At 42.7% G+C, this 13,829-nt stretch overlaps 1 protein-coding gene across 2 annotated transcripts; it reads right to left on the bottom strand.

The window, feature by feature from the left end:
* Positions 1–655: 655 nt before the first annotated feature.
* MOBP (myelin associated oligodendrocyte basic protein) lies at positions 656–12,843 on the bottom strand (the record flags this gene model as incomplete). 2 transcript variants are annotated; one of them, XM_081246797.1, is made up of 4 exons in its annotated part: positions 12,357–12,843; positions 11,805–12,050; positions 2,252–2,471; positions 656–820 (listed from the first exon to the last, which is right to left on the bottom strand). In XM_081246797.1, the coding sequence occupies exons 1-3, from the start codon at positions 12,647–12,649 to the stop codon at positions 2,432–2,434; spliced, it is 579 nt and encodes a 192-aa protein (XP_081102923.1). In that variant the 5' UTR covers positions 12,650–12,843. The 2 variants fall into 2 exon arrangements, with proteins under 2 accessions (XP_081102923.1, XP_081102924.1); XM_081246798.1 differs by lacking the exons at positions 656–820; positions 2,252–2,471 and having other exon boundaries at positions 11,795–12,044.
* Positions 12,844–13,829: the final 986 nt, after the last annotated feature.

The raw sequence follows: 13,829 nt of genomic DNA, 5'->3' as shown, positions 1-13,829 counted from the left end.
ACTTAGAATGTGGCAGTAAACAGGTGTTGGCAACTGTGGAGTTTACATTAGGAGGAGGTGGGGACCCAAGCCATAAACAATTAAACATATGAACAAGATAATTCCATAAGGAGATAAGTGCTAGAGTGATGGGATAGAGAGTAACTATGGAAACCACACTGAGTTCCAAAAGAAGCCTCTCTGAAATGCTATTTGAGCTGAAGGCACGAGTACAAAGATCTTGGGCCAGAATGTCACAGGCAGAATAAACAGCAAGAATGGAGCCCTGAGGTTGGCACAAGCACTGAATATTGTTTACATGTACAAAAGGAGAGACCAGAAAGAGGCAAGAGAATGTGCTCTTGCTGGGTAGGGAAAGGGCTTCTGAGCCACAGGTGAAGTGGACCAAGTCTGGAAGAACAATGAGCTTTGTACCCTTTTGGGTTGGGGCCTGGCTCCACCTCCCCTCCACGGGCCTCCTGAGTAGAAGTGTTGGAGGAGTGGAGGAGGGTCTGTTTCCCGCCTCCTCCACCCTTCAATCCCAACTTTAGAAGCCAATAAGCAAATCAGCCAGCTTAAAACAAGCTGGAAGAGCTTCTGGAATGGACCCCGCTGGAACCTGAAGAGAGATGGATCCCCTTACCCCTCTCCTTCGATCTCTCAACTCTGAGCTGGATAGGGAAAGTAGCCCAAGAGGGGCTCCTACAAGGCCACTGCTGGCTACACAGTGGAACCCAAAGTCAAAGTCAGCCCTTGAAGGGATGTGTTAGAGTTCAGTCTTCTCGTGATCAGCTTCAGTGGTCCAGGTCCTGGACTTGGAGGGGCTCTCCAGTATTTGTGCCTGGGAAACAAAATGAGCCCAAAGATATTCTCCCAAAGCCAAGTTCCCAACACACACACACACACACACACACACACACACACACACACACACACACACATACCCCAATCCACAGGAACACAGGTGATCTATGGGTCCTCTGTCTAACCTGGGGGCAATGACCCCCAGCATGTGTGTGTGTATAGGGGGTGTGGTAGAACCAGAGTGGAGTGGAGGTTTAGTTCCTGTGGCCCTGATCGAGAGCTTATACTCAAGATCAAAGTCCTTTTCCAGAGCCTGGGACTGTAGATAGTAGGAGCAAATCAAAAAGAAGAGATGAGAAGTCAACCCCCAACCCTGGTCCATTATAATTGGCTTCAGACCCCCCCACACCACAGAATGTCCTCAGACACAGGGAGGGAAGTCTTGGACGGCTTAACTGGCCTAACTCGCTCCTTCCTTGACCTAGTTATCCTCTCCCCAAGGCCAAGTTCCTCTCCTAGTTTTCCTGATTCCTCTACAGTATGTAAAGGGGCTGAGCCAGGGAGAGTGGGGAGGGGGAGGGGAACCAGGCCTCAGCCCTTCTCAGGAATTTGGGGCTCTATGGCCTGAAAACAGCAACTCTCAGAGCAGCCCTCTGGTTCTCTGTAAGTGCTCTGGGGCCATTGCCTGTGTCTTGAGGTGGGGAGGGTGGGACGCAGGGGCCATCTTAGCAGCCTTGTCTCCAGGAGCCCTCAGGAGAGGGGAAGTGGGCAGGGCATTGTGCGTGAGCCCAGATTACTCACCCAGGGTTACACATTTTGCAAAGCAATTAGTTCTGGAGTTGAGACTGTCCAGATGGGTTGGTAAGAGGGTTTGCTCTCACCCGGGTGAGGATCAGTTGGAGACACTCACAAATCCCTGTGTGAGGCTGGAGACAGGGGCCTGGGAGTGGGAGAGAGATCCTTCCTCATGACTTTCCTCTCAGCTCCTGACACAGCACATTGACTGCCTCTGACATGTGGAGTTAGACAGCTCGTACTCTCCCTGGGAATCTCCTTGCATCTCTGGACCATTTGGTAGCCTAATATCTTATTACAAAAGAACTTGGATCTTCCCCAAAGCCATCTGTGCCTCAGACTGTGAGCTAGTACAGAGGACTGATTAAGAAGGTCAAATGGAAACCAAAGGACATAGCGGGAGAGAGGAACCCAGGTAGAGGATTAATTACAAAGAAAGAGGTCAAAGGTTAAAAGTTAGACTAGGCAACAGGATGCCGGGATGGAGGGGACTAGAGGTTGGAAGACAACACATGGGCAGGCACTGGGGCCATCCTGAGCCAAAGATCCTGGAGGCCTGTGCACATCCTGGGGGAGAAAGGTCTGTAGCTGAGACCAAAAGAGCTCTGGAGCCTGAGGGCTGCTGCTGGGACCCACCGCCTGGAGTATAACACACAGAGGTGTCCCTTCTCACCTCCAGGCAGGCTGCCCGGTGGCCCCCGCGCCATGGGGACTATGGGCATCGGCTGTGGCTGCATCAGCAGGTGTCTGCCCCTGCATCATATTCAAAGCCAGATAACCTGTCCCAGGGCACGTGGGTCGAGAAGCAGTGAATCCGGGAGCTGAGGCCGTCCATTCACTTGAAACTCCTCCATCACTTCTTCCGAGGGGTCGGCTTGGTCTTCTTTTTCAATCTGGTTTACAAAGAGAAACAAAAATCCACAGCATTGCTAAGTGATGTGCTCTTTCTCCATGCCCGGTTAATAGAATTATAAATTTATAGACTACCTTTGTGGTTATTACTCTTCTGCTAAACTCAGCCTTAAAATCTCAATTCTGGAAATTCCTCAATTCTGGAAATATCTGGCCAAAATAATATGATAATTTTTTTTCCTGGCCTGAGCCTAGGAAAGATATTCTTTAAAATATCTTCTGTTTTTATGTACAGTAATTATTGCTTTTGTTTCCTTTTTTTTTCTTTCTTTCTTTCTTTCTTTTTTTTTTTTTTAATATATTTTGGCTGCACCGCACAGCATATGGGATCTTAGTTCCCTGACCAGGGATCGAGTCCATGCCCCCTGCTGTGGAATCTCGAGTCTTAACCACTGGCCACCAGGGAAGCCTCTCTAACTCCTTTTAATGATTCAAAAAGCCAATTTGAAAAAAAAAAAAAAAAAGCCAATTTGTCGAGGACTTAATCTTGTTAAAATATTTTTCTAAAAAGAAAATGTTCTAAGTGAAATAGCAGTTTAAACCATATACAAAAACTAGGCATACAGGTCAGAAAGGAAAAAATAAAACTGTCTCTATTTACAGACAATATGATTGTCAGTGTAGAAAATCCCAGCGTCTACCCCCCAAAAAAGCTAGAATAAGTGAGTTTAGCAAGATCACAGGATACATATATAAATGTATAAATATGTTTTTATATATTGGCAATGAACAACTGAAATTGAAAAAGTACGATTTTTAATAGTACCTAAAAGCATGAAATGCTTAAGTATAGAGCAAACAAAATATGTATGTGATCTGTATGCTGAAAACTACAAAACAAAAAGGACCTAAATGAATAGGGAGATATAGCATGTACAGTTCTCCCCAAGCTGATTTATAAACTTGACATAATCCCATTCAATCCCACCAGGATATATTGTCAAAATTCACACACTGACACTAAAATTTCTATGGAAAAGTGGAGGAACTAGAATAGCCAAAGACAATTTCAAAAATAAAAAACCGTGTTGGAGAATTTACACTAAACTGATTTTAACACTTACTGTAAGGCTATAGTAATCAAGTTGATGAAAGAAAAGATACATAAATTAGTGAAACAGAATAGAAAGTCCAGAAATAAACTCACACATTATGGTCAACTGATTTTTGACAAAATTGCAAAAGTAATTCAGTGGAGAATCTTTTCAACAAGTTGTGCTGGAACTATTAGATATCCATAGGCAAAAAGAAAAAAGGAACCTCAATCCATATCTCACACCATTTACCAAAAAATTAACTCAAAATAGATAATAACATAAATGTGAAACTTAAAATTTTAAATTTCCAGGAGAAAATCTTTGTGATCTTGGGTTAGGCAAAGAACTCTTCCATACAATCCAAAAAGCACACATACAATACAAAAAAACGTGATATATAAAAGAAAAAATTGATAAATTGAACTTTGCCAAAGTTTAAAACTTTGGTTCTTCACAAGACACTATTAAGAAAATGAGAGGGCTTCCCTGGTGGCGCAGTGGTTGAGAGTCTGCCTGCCGATGCAGGGGACACGGGTTCGTGCCCCGGTCTGGGAAGATCCCACATGCCGCGGAGCGGCTGGGCCCGTGAGCCATGGCCACTGAGCCTGCGCATCCGGAGCCTGTGCTCCACAATGGGAGAGGCCACAACAGTGAGAGGCCCACGTACCACAAAAAAAAAAAAAAGAAAGAAAGAAAATGAGAAAGCAAACCACAGGCTGGAATAAAATACTTGCAAAGCATGTATTTGATAAAGGACTTATATCCAGATATATATTTTTAAACTCTCAAAACACAATAATAATTAAATAACCCACTTTTTTAAGATTGAGCAAAAGATTGAGCACACACTTCACCAATAAATGTCTTTGGTGGATGATATATAAGCTCATTAAAAGAACATCATTAGTCAATAGAAAAAAACAAAATTAAAACTACAATGAGGTACCACAGCACACAATATTAGAATGCGTAAAAGTTTTAAAGCTGAAAGTACCAAATGCTGACAAGAATTCAGAGCATCCCACTTTGCTAGTAGGAATACAACCACTTTGCTAGTAGTGCAACCACTTTGGAAAACAATTTAGCAGTTTTATATTTATTTAAACATACACCTACCATATGTCCCAGCAATACCAGTTCTAGTTATTTACTCAAAGAAAAGCAAACTTACGCTTACATGAATGTTTACAGAAGCTTTATTCATAATTACTAAAAACTGGAAACAACCTAAATATCCTTCAACTCGTGAATGGGAAATTCTGATAGGTTCATGCATACAGTGGAATACTACTCAGCAATAAAAGTGAAAGAACTACTGATTCATGCAACAACAACATGGTTCAATCTCAAATGCATTATGCTAAGTGAAAGAAGCCAGGCTCAAAAGGGTACATACTGTATGATTCCATTTATGTGACATTCTAGACAAGACAAAACTATAGGGACAGAAAACAGATCAGTGGTTGTCAGGAGCTTGGGGACTGACTTCAAAGGGGAAGTATGAGGGAAATTTGGAAGTTGATGAAAGTATTCTATATTTTGATTGTAGTGGTGGTTACATGACTCTGTGCATAGAACTGTTTGCTGAAAATGTTGAATTCTACTGCATGCATGTAAACCTGATATATATATGCGTGTGTGTGTGTATGTGCCTTGTGTATTACACAAACATACATGACACTTTTCGTGTCATGGTCTGTGGCTTTCTCCTTTATCCGAATGCAGGTAACTGAACTATGACTTCCCAAATAAAACAGTGCTTAGTGATATAATCACCGTAATCCTGCTTTCACCCAACTACTACTGCCCTGCTGTGTGTTTTTTCCCAGTAATACTCAAAACTGCCTGGAAACAAACAGGGTGAAGGCAGATGGTTGGATTCATACAAGGCTGGAGGTTTTCCCAAGAATATGAGACAGATATTCAAAGGGTAGGGGAATGTAAGGTATTTTTGAGAGAGATTAAAATGTTGGGCCATGGTTTCTAATTTGGAGAGGGAGGAAAGTGAAGAAAGAAGGAGTCTGAATAGACATTTTTCCAAAGAAGACATACACATGGTCAACTGGTACATGAAAAGATGCTCAACATCACTAATCACCAGGGAAATGCAAATCAAAACCACAATGAGTTATCACCTCACACCTGTTAGAATGTCTATTATCAGAAAGACAAGAAATAATAAGTGTTGGTGAGGATGCAGAGAAAAGAAAACCCTTGTGCACTGTTGAGGGGAATGTAAATTGGTGCAGCCACTGTGAAAAACAGTATGGAGGTTCCTCAAAAAATTAAAAATAGAACTACCATACGGTCCAGCAATTCCACTCCTGTGTATTTATGTAAAGAAAATGAAAACATTAACTTTAAAAGATATATGCACCCTCATGTTCATTTTAGCATTATTTATAATAGCCAAGATATGGAAACAAGTGTCCATCAGTGGATAAGTGAATAAAGAAACTGTGATATATATATATATATATATATATATATATATATATACACACACACACACACACAACGAACCATTATTCATCCATAAAAAAGAATGGAGTCTTGCCACCTGCAACAACATGGATGGACCTCGAGGGCATTGTGCTAAGTAACATAAGTCAGGGAAAGATAAACACCATAGGATCTCTTCTATATCCGGAATCTAAACAAACAAACAAATGAAAAACAAGCTCATAGATACAGAGAACAGAGGCAGGGGTGCAGGGGGAGAGAAATTGGTAAACTGTTTCAATTTGTTTTTTTACTTTAAATAAATTGAGTAATTCATAAGGAAATAATTTAAATTAATAAATAAATGATGATAACTTGAAACATTTTTAAAATCAAACTACCAGGAAAAAAAAGAGTCTGATGGATGGAGAAGGAAAAACCAGGGCTCAGAGTACCAGAAGCACCTGGTGAAGTTTAAGAACAGTTGCTGTGGGGACACTTAACAAAGCAAGCTGGAAGAAAAGCAGACGGTTGATGTGGAGTTGGATGATTCCATTGGTGATTTCAGAGATGGCAATTTGTTTCCCTCATTGGAGAATAAACTTTGAAAGAACGGATGGTTCATATGCAGCTCCATCAGGCAGAGCTCAGCAAGCCTTCAGCACAGCCTCACGGCCTGGTCGCTGGTGTTCTAAACCTACCCTAACCTTCTCAGACCTCCAGCTCTTTCATCCTCGGGGTATGACTTGCCTTCATCCTTTTTAAAATGTTTTCAATTTTTTTTATTATTTATGTATTTTTTGGCTGTGAGGCATGTGGGATCTTAGTTTCCCAACCAGGGATCGAACCCACACCCCCTGCATTGGAAGCACAGAGTCTTAACCACTGGACCGCCAGGGAAGTCCCCTTAACGACCATTTAATGGGTCTCTCTCTATTTTGCAAAACCAAACGGCTTTTCCTGTTCCCATCAGTGGCCTGTCCCTCCACACGTACTATGAAGGAGCCTTACTTCTCTCACTCTATCCACAATCTCCATCCCCTCTCCTTTGTTTCCAATCTCACCCTCACTTCTGCACCCTTTCCCATCAGCTCTTAATGTACTTTATTATTATTTTTTTACATCTTTATTGGAGTATAATTGCTTAACAATGGTGTGTTAGTTTCTGCTTTATAACATAATGAATCAGTTATACATATACATATGTTTCCATATCCCCTCCCTCTTGCGTCTCCCTCCCACCCTCCCTATCCCACCCCTCCAGGCGGTCACAAAGCACTGAGCTGATCTCCCTGTGCTATGCGGCTGCTTCCCACTAGCTATCTACCTTACGTTTGGTAGTGTATATATGTCCATGCCTCTCTTTCGCTTTGTCACAGCTTACCCTTCCCCTCCCCATATCCTCAAGTCCATTCTCTAGTACTTAATGTACTTTAAGTTTCGGTAAAAAAAAAAAAAATCTAGAAAGTAAAATTGGCAGGCATGTGTGTATCTCAAGAGGTTGGAAGTCAGGGTGGGGCTTAGGTTTCCAGTGGGGCTGATTAGAGGGGCTGTGGTGTTATTTGCTGAGGTTGTTGATAAGAGGAAGAGCGAGTGTTCATGGGAAAGAAGCCAGGTGGAGACGAGTTGAGTTTGATAACATCCACGTTGATCTGCTGGGCAATCAAGCCCATATATGAGTTTAATGCCAGGGCTGGAATAAGGTTTAAAAGTCATCACCATGCCAGTCATGTCTAAAACCATAAGAAAAGTCTACAAATAACAAATGCTGGAGAGGATGTGGAGAAAAGGGAACACTCCTACACTGTTGGTGGAAATGTTAAGCTGGTACAGCCACTATGGAAAACAGTATGGAGGTTCCTCAGAAAACTAAAAATAGAATTACCATGTGATCCAGCAATCCCACCCCTGGGAATATACCCGGACAAAATTATACTTCAGAAAGATACATGCACCCCTATGTTCACAGCAGCACTGTTCACAATAGCCAAAGCATGGAAACAACCTAATGCCCATCAACAGATGAATGGATAAAGAAGATGCGGTGCATATATACAATGGAATACTACTCAGCCATAAATAAAGAATGAAATAATGCCATTTGCAGCAACATGGATGCAACTAGAGAGTATCATACTAAGTGAAGTAAGTCAGACAGAGAAATACAAATATCATATGATATCACTTAATGTGGCATCTAAAATACGGCACAAACGAACCTATCTACAAAACATAAACAGACTCATAGACATAGAGAACAGACTTGTGGTTACCAAGGGGGAGGGGTAAAGGGAGAGGGAGGGACTGGGAGTTGGGGTTGGTAGATGCAAACTATTATATTTAGAATGGATAAACAACAAGATCCTACTGTATAGCACAGGGAACTATATTGAATATCCTGTTATAAACCATAATGGAAAAGAATATTAAAAATGTGTATATATATTTACAACTGAAAAAAACCCATAAAACCATAAGAGACTCTGTAATGACCTATATGGGAAAAGAATCTAAAAAAGAGGGGATATATGTATATGTATAACTGATTCACTTTGCTGTACAGCAGAAACAAACACAACATTGTAAATCAAGTATACTCTAATAAAAATTTTAAAAATAAATAATTAAAAAAAAAAAAAACCAGAGGGCAAAATCAAGGAGAGGGCTCAGAATAAAACCCTAGAGGATCCCAAGGTGAAGTGTTGCCAGAAAAGGAAGGACTCATAAAGAAGACCAAGATGGAAAATTCAAGGGAAGTGGAAGGGCTAGTTTACCCAATCCTGCACAAAGAAAGAGAATTCTCTCTGGTTTTCTGGAAGGTGAAAATGCAGAATGTACCTCTTGGCATCAGGAAAGACAAAAGGAGGACAAGTCACATCATAGAAAGTGTCTGGAATAAGTTTGGGTCTGCAGACCTGAAAAGCAGGCAGGCTACCTCTATCTAAGAGCCTGAAACTTAGCAGCTGGCCCCAGAGCCTGGGTCTGTTAGTGCATACTCTCGGACCCCTCACAGTAATTGCTCATGGGTCAGCGCTCTTCTGAAGTAAATCCTAGCTTGTCAAGTATGTAAATGTTTATAATTGCATTTTTCTTTGGCAGTCCTGGTCATTGCGAACAAACCGAAAACTATATACAGGTGCGACCACTGACTGTGGGCTAACTCCCGAGCTCAGGGTTGTTACTCAGGGGAACAGCAGCATCACTGAGAGATGGGACACTCATAAATACCATCTGAGCAGCTGGACCAGGGGCATACATCATCCCTCCTGATTGCCCCGAGTTTGGTGCAGTGCTGTGCACGTGGTCTCGATGACCAGGCTTGAAAATACATGTGGAAATAGATTGGTCCTCCAGGCTTCTTGTGTGCAGGGCTCAGTTTGTACAAGACAGTGCTGTGAAAGAACACATCAAAGGCACAGTACTGCTCACATATGTGTGACTGGCCCCAAATTAGTCACTCAAAGCCGCAGCCACAGAAGTTTTCAGAAAACCACAGCTCTTAGCTCCTGAAAGCAGAGCACCAAGGAGCCAGAAGAGTCTCAGCTCAGGAAACACGTCTTAACCCTAAAGGCCAGGATGACCTGTGAAATACTAAAACCTTGAAGAACTGAGAGTAAAACAAACTAAAAGGGAGATGCCATGGTTTCTTTCCATCAAATATGAGAATGCTGTCATGTTCAATCAGGATGCAAGGAATCATACCTATTGGATCCTAAGATTTAAATATTCACTGGTTTTTGAAAAGATGTATCCAAGGGAATTACTAAGGACACAAAAGTCCTTTGTCAAAATTGTTGGACCTCAAAGGGTCAGACCTCAAGAATGGCACCATTTCAGAAAGCAAGCCTGCTTCAGGAAAACTTTTTTGACCCTTTCTTCACATGTAATTTAGTAGCTCTGCTTGAGAGTGAATTTTTTCCCATTAATCTTCCTCCCACCCCTTTGATTTAGGACAGTCACTTAGTGTCAATAGAGTATGTATGCATACCGCATACAGCATGGCGAAGCAATGTCTCTAATGCATTACCTTAGGACCTTTGGGAACCTGAGAAGGGAGAATTAGTATCGTAGGAAGGGCTCAGACGGTGCATCTGTGATGTCGTGGGACATTATGAATGGAGCCTGTCAGGTCCCTTGATCACAGGGAAGGGATGACAGCTGAGGAGGCAATGACAGGCTATAGAGGTGTCTTCCCTGATACCCACCGAGGATAGTTAACTGAGGGAGTCAAAATACACCAACACTAAAATATCTCTTGAGTTTAAGTGAATTCAGCAAGGCTGAATCCAGACAAATCTGTGGCTCAGATGAAATTGGCTTTCATTGTCTTCCATCTCCCTTCCATGTCCTGGTTCATTCAACTCCCGGCCACGCAAACAGCCATCACGTAGCTCACTGGAGATTGTGGGCTTGAAGCCACCACCACAGATGTCATGCCTCATATACAATTAATTTCCTCTGCTCTGCACATTTCCTAACCACTTCCATATATCAAAGCTTACCTGTCCTAGGACCTTATTACTCAGGCCCCTCAGGAAGGCATAAATTAATGACCAGGTAACTTGATGCACAACTTCCTATTACAGTTTTAGTGACTTACCAGTCACTCACCAGTTTGTTACTTCCTTCCCAAATTAACCTCACCTGATCTACACTGGGGTGGGTTGGTTGCTTGTTGACAATGCAGATCCCTAGAACCTCACTAGTGACCCAAGGAATTAGATTCTCTGGGAGCATTTTAACATGCTCCCCAATTGATTCTTCTACATACTAAATCTGTAAACATCATGAGACATGCATACACTATTATGTTCTATGCAGGTTCTGAGCATCAGAGTAGATATGAGAATCCTCAATACAATTTATATCCATTGTTAACTTATAACAGTTCATTTTCAAATACTAAAAGGACTAAAGAGTTGGCCTGCCGTGCGTGTGGACAGAGAGTATAAGGGAAGTCTCTGTACCTTCTGCTCAACAGTGATATGAACCTAAAACTGCTCTGAAAAGTAAAGTCTATTAAAAAAACAAACAAACAAACAAACAAAACAGACTGACCTCCCCAAGATGGAGCTGATGAACATATGCTCTTTGGCTCACCTATTCTCTCTACAGGCATCATCCCCTTTTATCCTCTACTTATTCTAACCTAACTTCTGCAAAGCCCCAGACAGGCAGAGCCATTCTCCAGGCTCCCATAGCCCAATGCACATACTGATTATGAGAGTATTTGAGTGTTTAACCCTATACTGTGACTAACTATTCTCTTATTTGGTTCTGGTGAATCGCGAACAATCTGGCTTGTTCTGGCCACGTTCCCATCCCCCAGCATAGTATGTGGAACTTTATATATATGCAATCAAGATTGTTGAATGAATGAATGAGTGAATGATCTTGCCACTGAAGTTAACATCAGATGAAGTGTGTTGGGAGGAGGGATGGATGAACTGGCTGAACCTCTCCTTTTGCATATACACAGATACCCCTTAGAGTCACCATTCCTTCTCTCTCTGAGGGACAGGAATCGAGGGCCTCATTTATTCAATCTGTTACTGTGGTCCATACTCTGAATTTATAAATTAATCACTTCCAGTCCACCTAGACAAAGGAAGCAACTGGTGCTGACATCTGAAGTATTGTACCAACAGTGGCTATGAGGAAAACAGAAGCCACACTAGGTGTTTCAAACAAGGGGATTTAATGCAGGGAATTGATTACACAGGTTTGGTAAGGCTGAAGGAGGGCCATTGAGATAACCTATTGTTAGTAAACACAGGAAGCAGCTACTAACCTTAGGGCTGGGGAGCAAAAGGGAAGAGATGGTGTTACCAGAACCTAGAGGCTTTCTTGGGGGACCCCCCACGGCTGGTGCCTGGCCCTCTCTGGGGGCTGCTGCGCGGCTGCTGCTTGGGCTTCTGAGGGGGGCGCTGCTTGGCTGGTGGAGGTCGGACTTCTGGGCGGGGGCGTGGCTGACGTTCGGGCCTCGGAGGGGACCGTGGCTTGGCTGGTGCTCTGACCACCGCGGGGGGTGCAGCTGGCTGGCGCTTGGGCCTCTGAGGGGACGTTGCGCGGCGGCTGGGGCTGAGAGGGCCAAAAGAAGCTGGAGGCTGGAGCAATGGCTCTCCTCTGTTGCTTTAAGGGATGCTGACAGGAGCTGGAAATAGGAAGGCAGCCCTGCTCCTCCCCCCGCCCCATCTTCCAGTCTCCCTCCAGTACCTTCCAATGGCAGAGCCTAACGGGGAGCCGACTGTCAGGGGATTGGGGGAAGTGCAATTTGCAGAGCCTCAGCCCCAGCATCGCAGAATAGAGCAGGAAGGGGGAACTCGGAGCTGAGAGACAGAGGCCAACGCCCAGCCCAGGCGCCAGGTGGCGGCGCAGACCACTCACCTGGTCTTCTGGCAGGCACAGCAGATCCAGTCCTCCTCTTTCTTCTGGTAGAAGCAGCCACTTTTACAGATGCTATACTTGCGGTCCACAATCTCGCGTTTGGAGTTGAGGAAGGTGAACGGCGGGCAGCAACGTATGCTGAAGTGCTCCGAGAACTTCTGGTTCTTGGAGAGTCTGGGGCCCTCCTTAACCACTTTCTGACTCATCTCACTGGAAATCAGTGATGCGGGGGGAGGTGGGGAGACATAAAACATCACATTCATGTGAGGGAGCTTTCTACTCAAGGAATCCATTCCCTGCTACTCCCATGGTCCAAGTTAACATTCAGGGCTATCCTTCATCCTGAATCTGGAAGGTCAATTTCCTGCCCAGCTCTATGGAAAGGAACTCAATTAGGAGTTTGTTCTTTTTTTTTAAATTTACATACAATTTTTAAAGGTTACACTCCCTTTACAGTTATTACAAAATATTGGCTATATTCCCCGTGTTGTACAAATACATCCCTGTAGCCTATCTTACACCTAAAAGTTTGTACCTAGGCAATATAAGGGAAGAGTTTGTTAATTTTTATTTGTGTATTTTTAAATCATGTTTTCTGAAACTGGACTCTTTTTTCCCTTACGTGTTAGCCACCCACTTAGGACAGGAAAAAATATTACAAAGCCAAACACATCTATGGCAAAATAATATTCTAGATTTAGGAATGGCCGTTTCTCTAAAAAACCAAGAAAGGTTTGCTATTGAAAGCATAATCTCTATTCATACAATGAAATACTACACCAGAATGAGAAAGAACAGACTGTAAGACACAGGTCAACATGTTTGAATCTCACAAACATAATGTTGAACAAAAGAAGCCAAACACAAAGGAATACATGCTATATGATTCAATTTATATGAGGTTCAAAAACAGGCAAAACTAGTCTAGTACATGGTGCTAGAAACCAGAACATAGTTATATTTGGAGGAGGTGAGGTCTGACTAAGAAGAGGCAGGAGGGAGCCTGCTGGGGGTGGAAAATGTTCTGGATCTTGATCTGGGAGATGACTACACAGGTGTATACATATGTAAAAATTCAGTGAGCTCTACACTTAATTTTTGTGCATTTTACTGTTTACCTCAGTTAAAAAGGAAAAGTAAGAGGAGGAAGAGGAGAGATGAGAGAGTTTTGATTCTTGAAATATTCTGAAAGGGGGGTAAAAACTTAATTACTACAACATCCTTTGTGGAAATGTGACACATGCAGAAATAGTCCTACCTATCACTCCAAAACACTGAAGCACACAGGGGACTTAAATGACTATTAACCAACAAGAGTCTACAAATATACACAGGTAATGTGCATATACCGGCCACTGAGAATGTCCCTCCTCTCAACAAACTCAAGGTCAAGTTGTACACACAGACGTGCAGTATGTAATTACAAGACACAGTGACATCGACCAACAGAAGTATGTACAAAGATAAAGGAAA

This window comes from Mesoplodon bidens (assembly GCF_964165515.1).
Source record: "Mesoplodon bidens genome assembly, chromosome: 10".
Classification (NCBI taxonomy): Eukaryota; Metazoa; Chordata; class Mammalia; order Artiodactyla; family Ziphiidae; genus Mesoplodon; species Mesoplodon bidens.
Note: the sequence above shows the minus strand (reverse complement) of the source record. Positions and strands in the feature narration are given on the sequence as shown.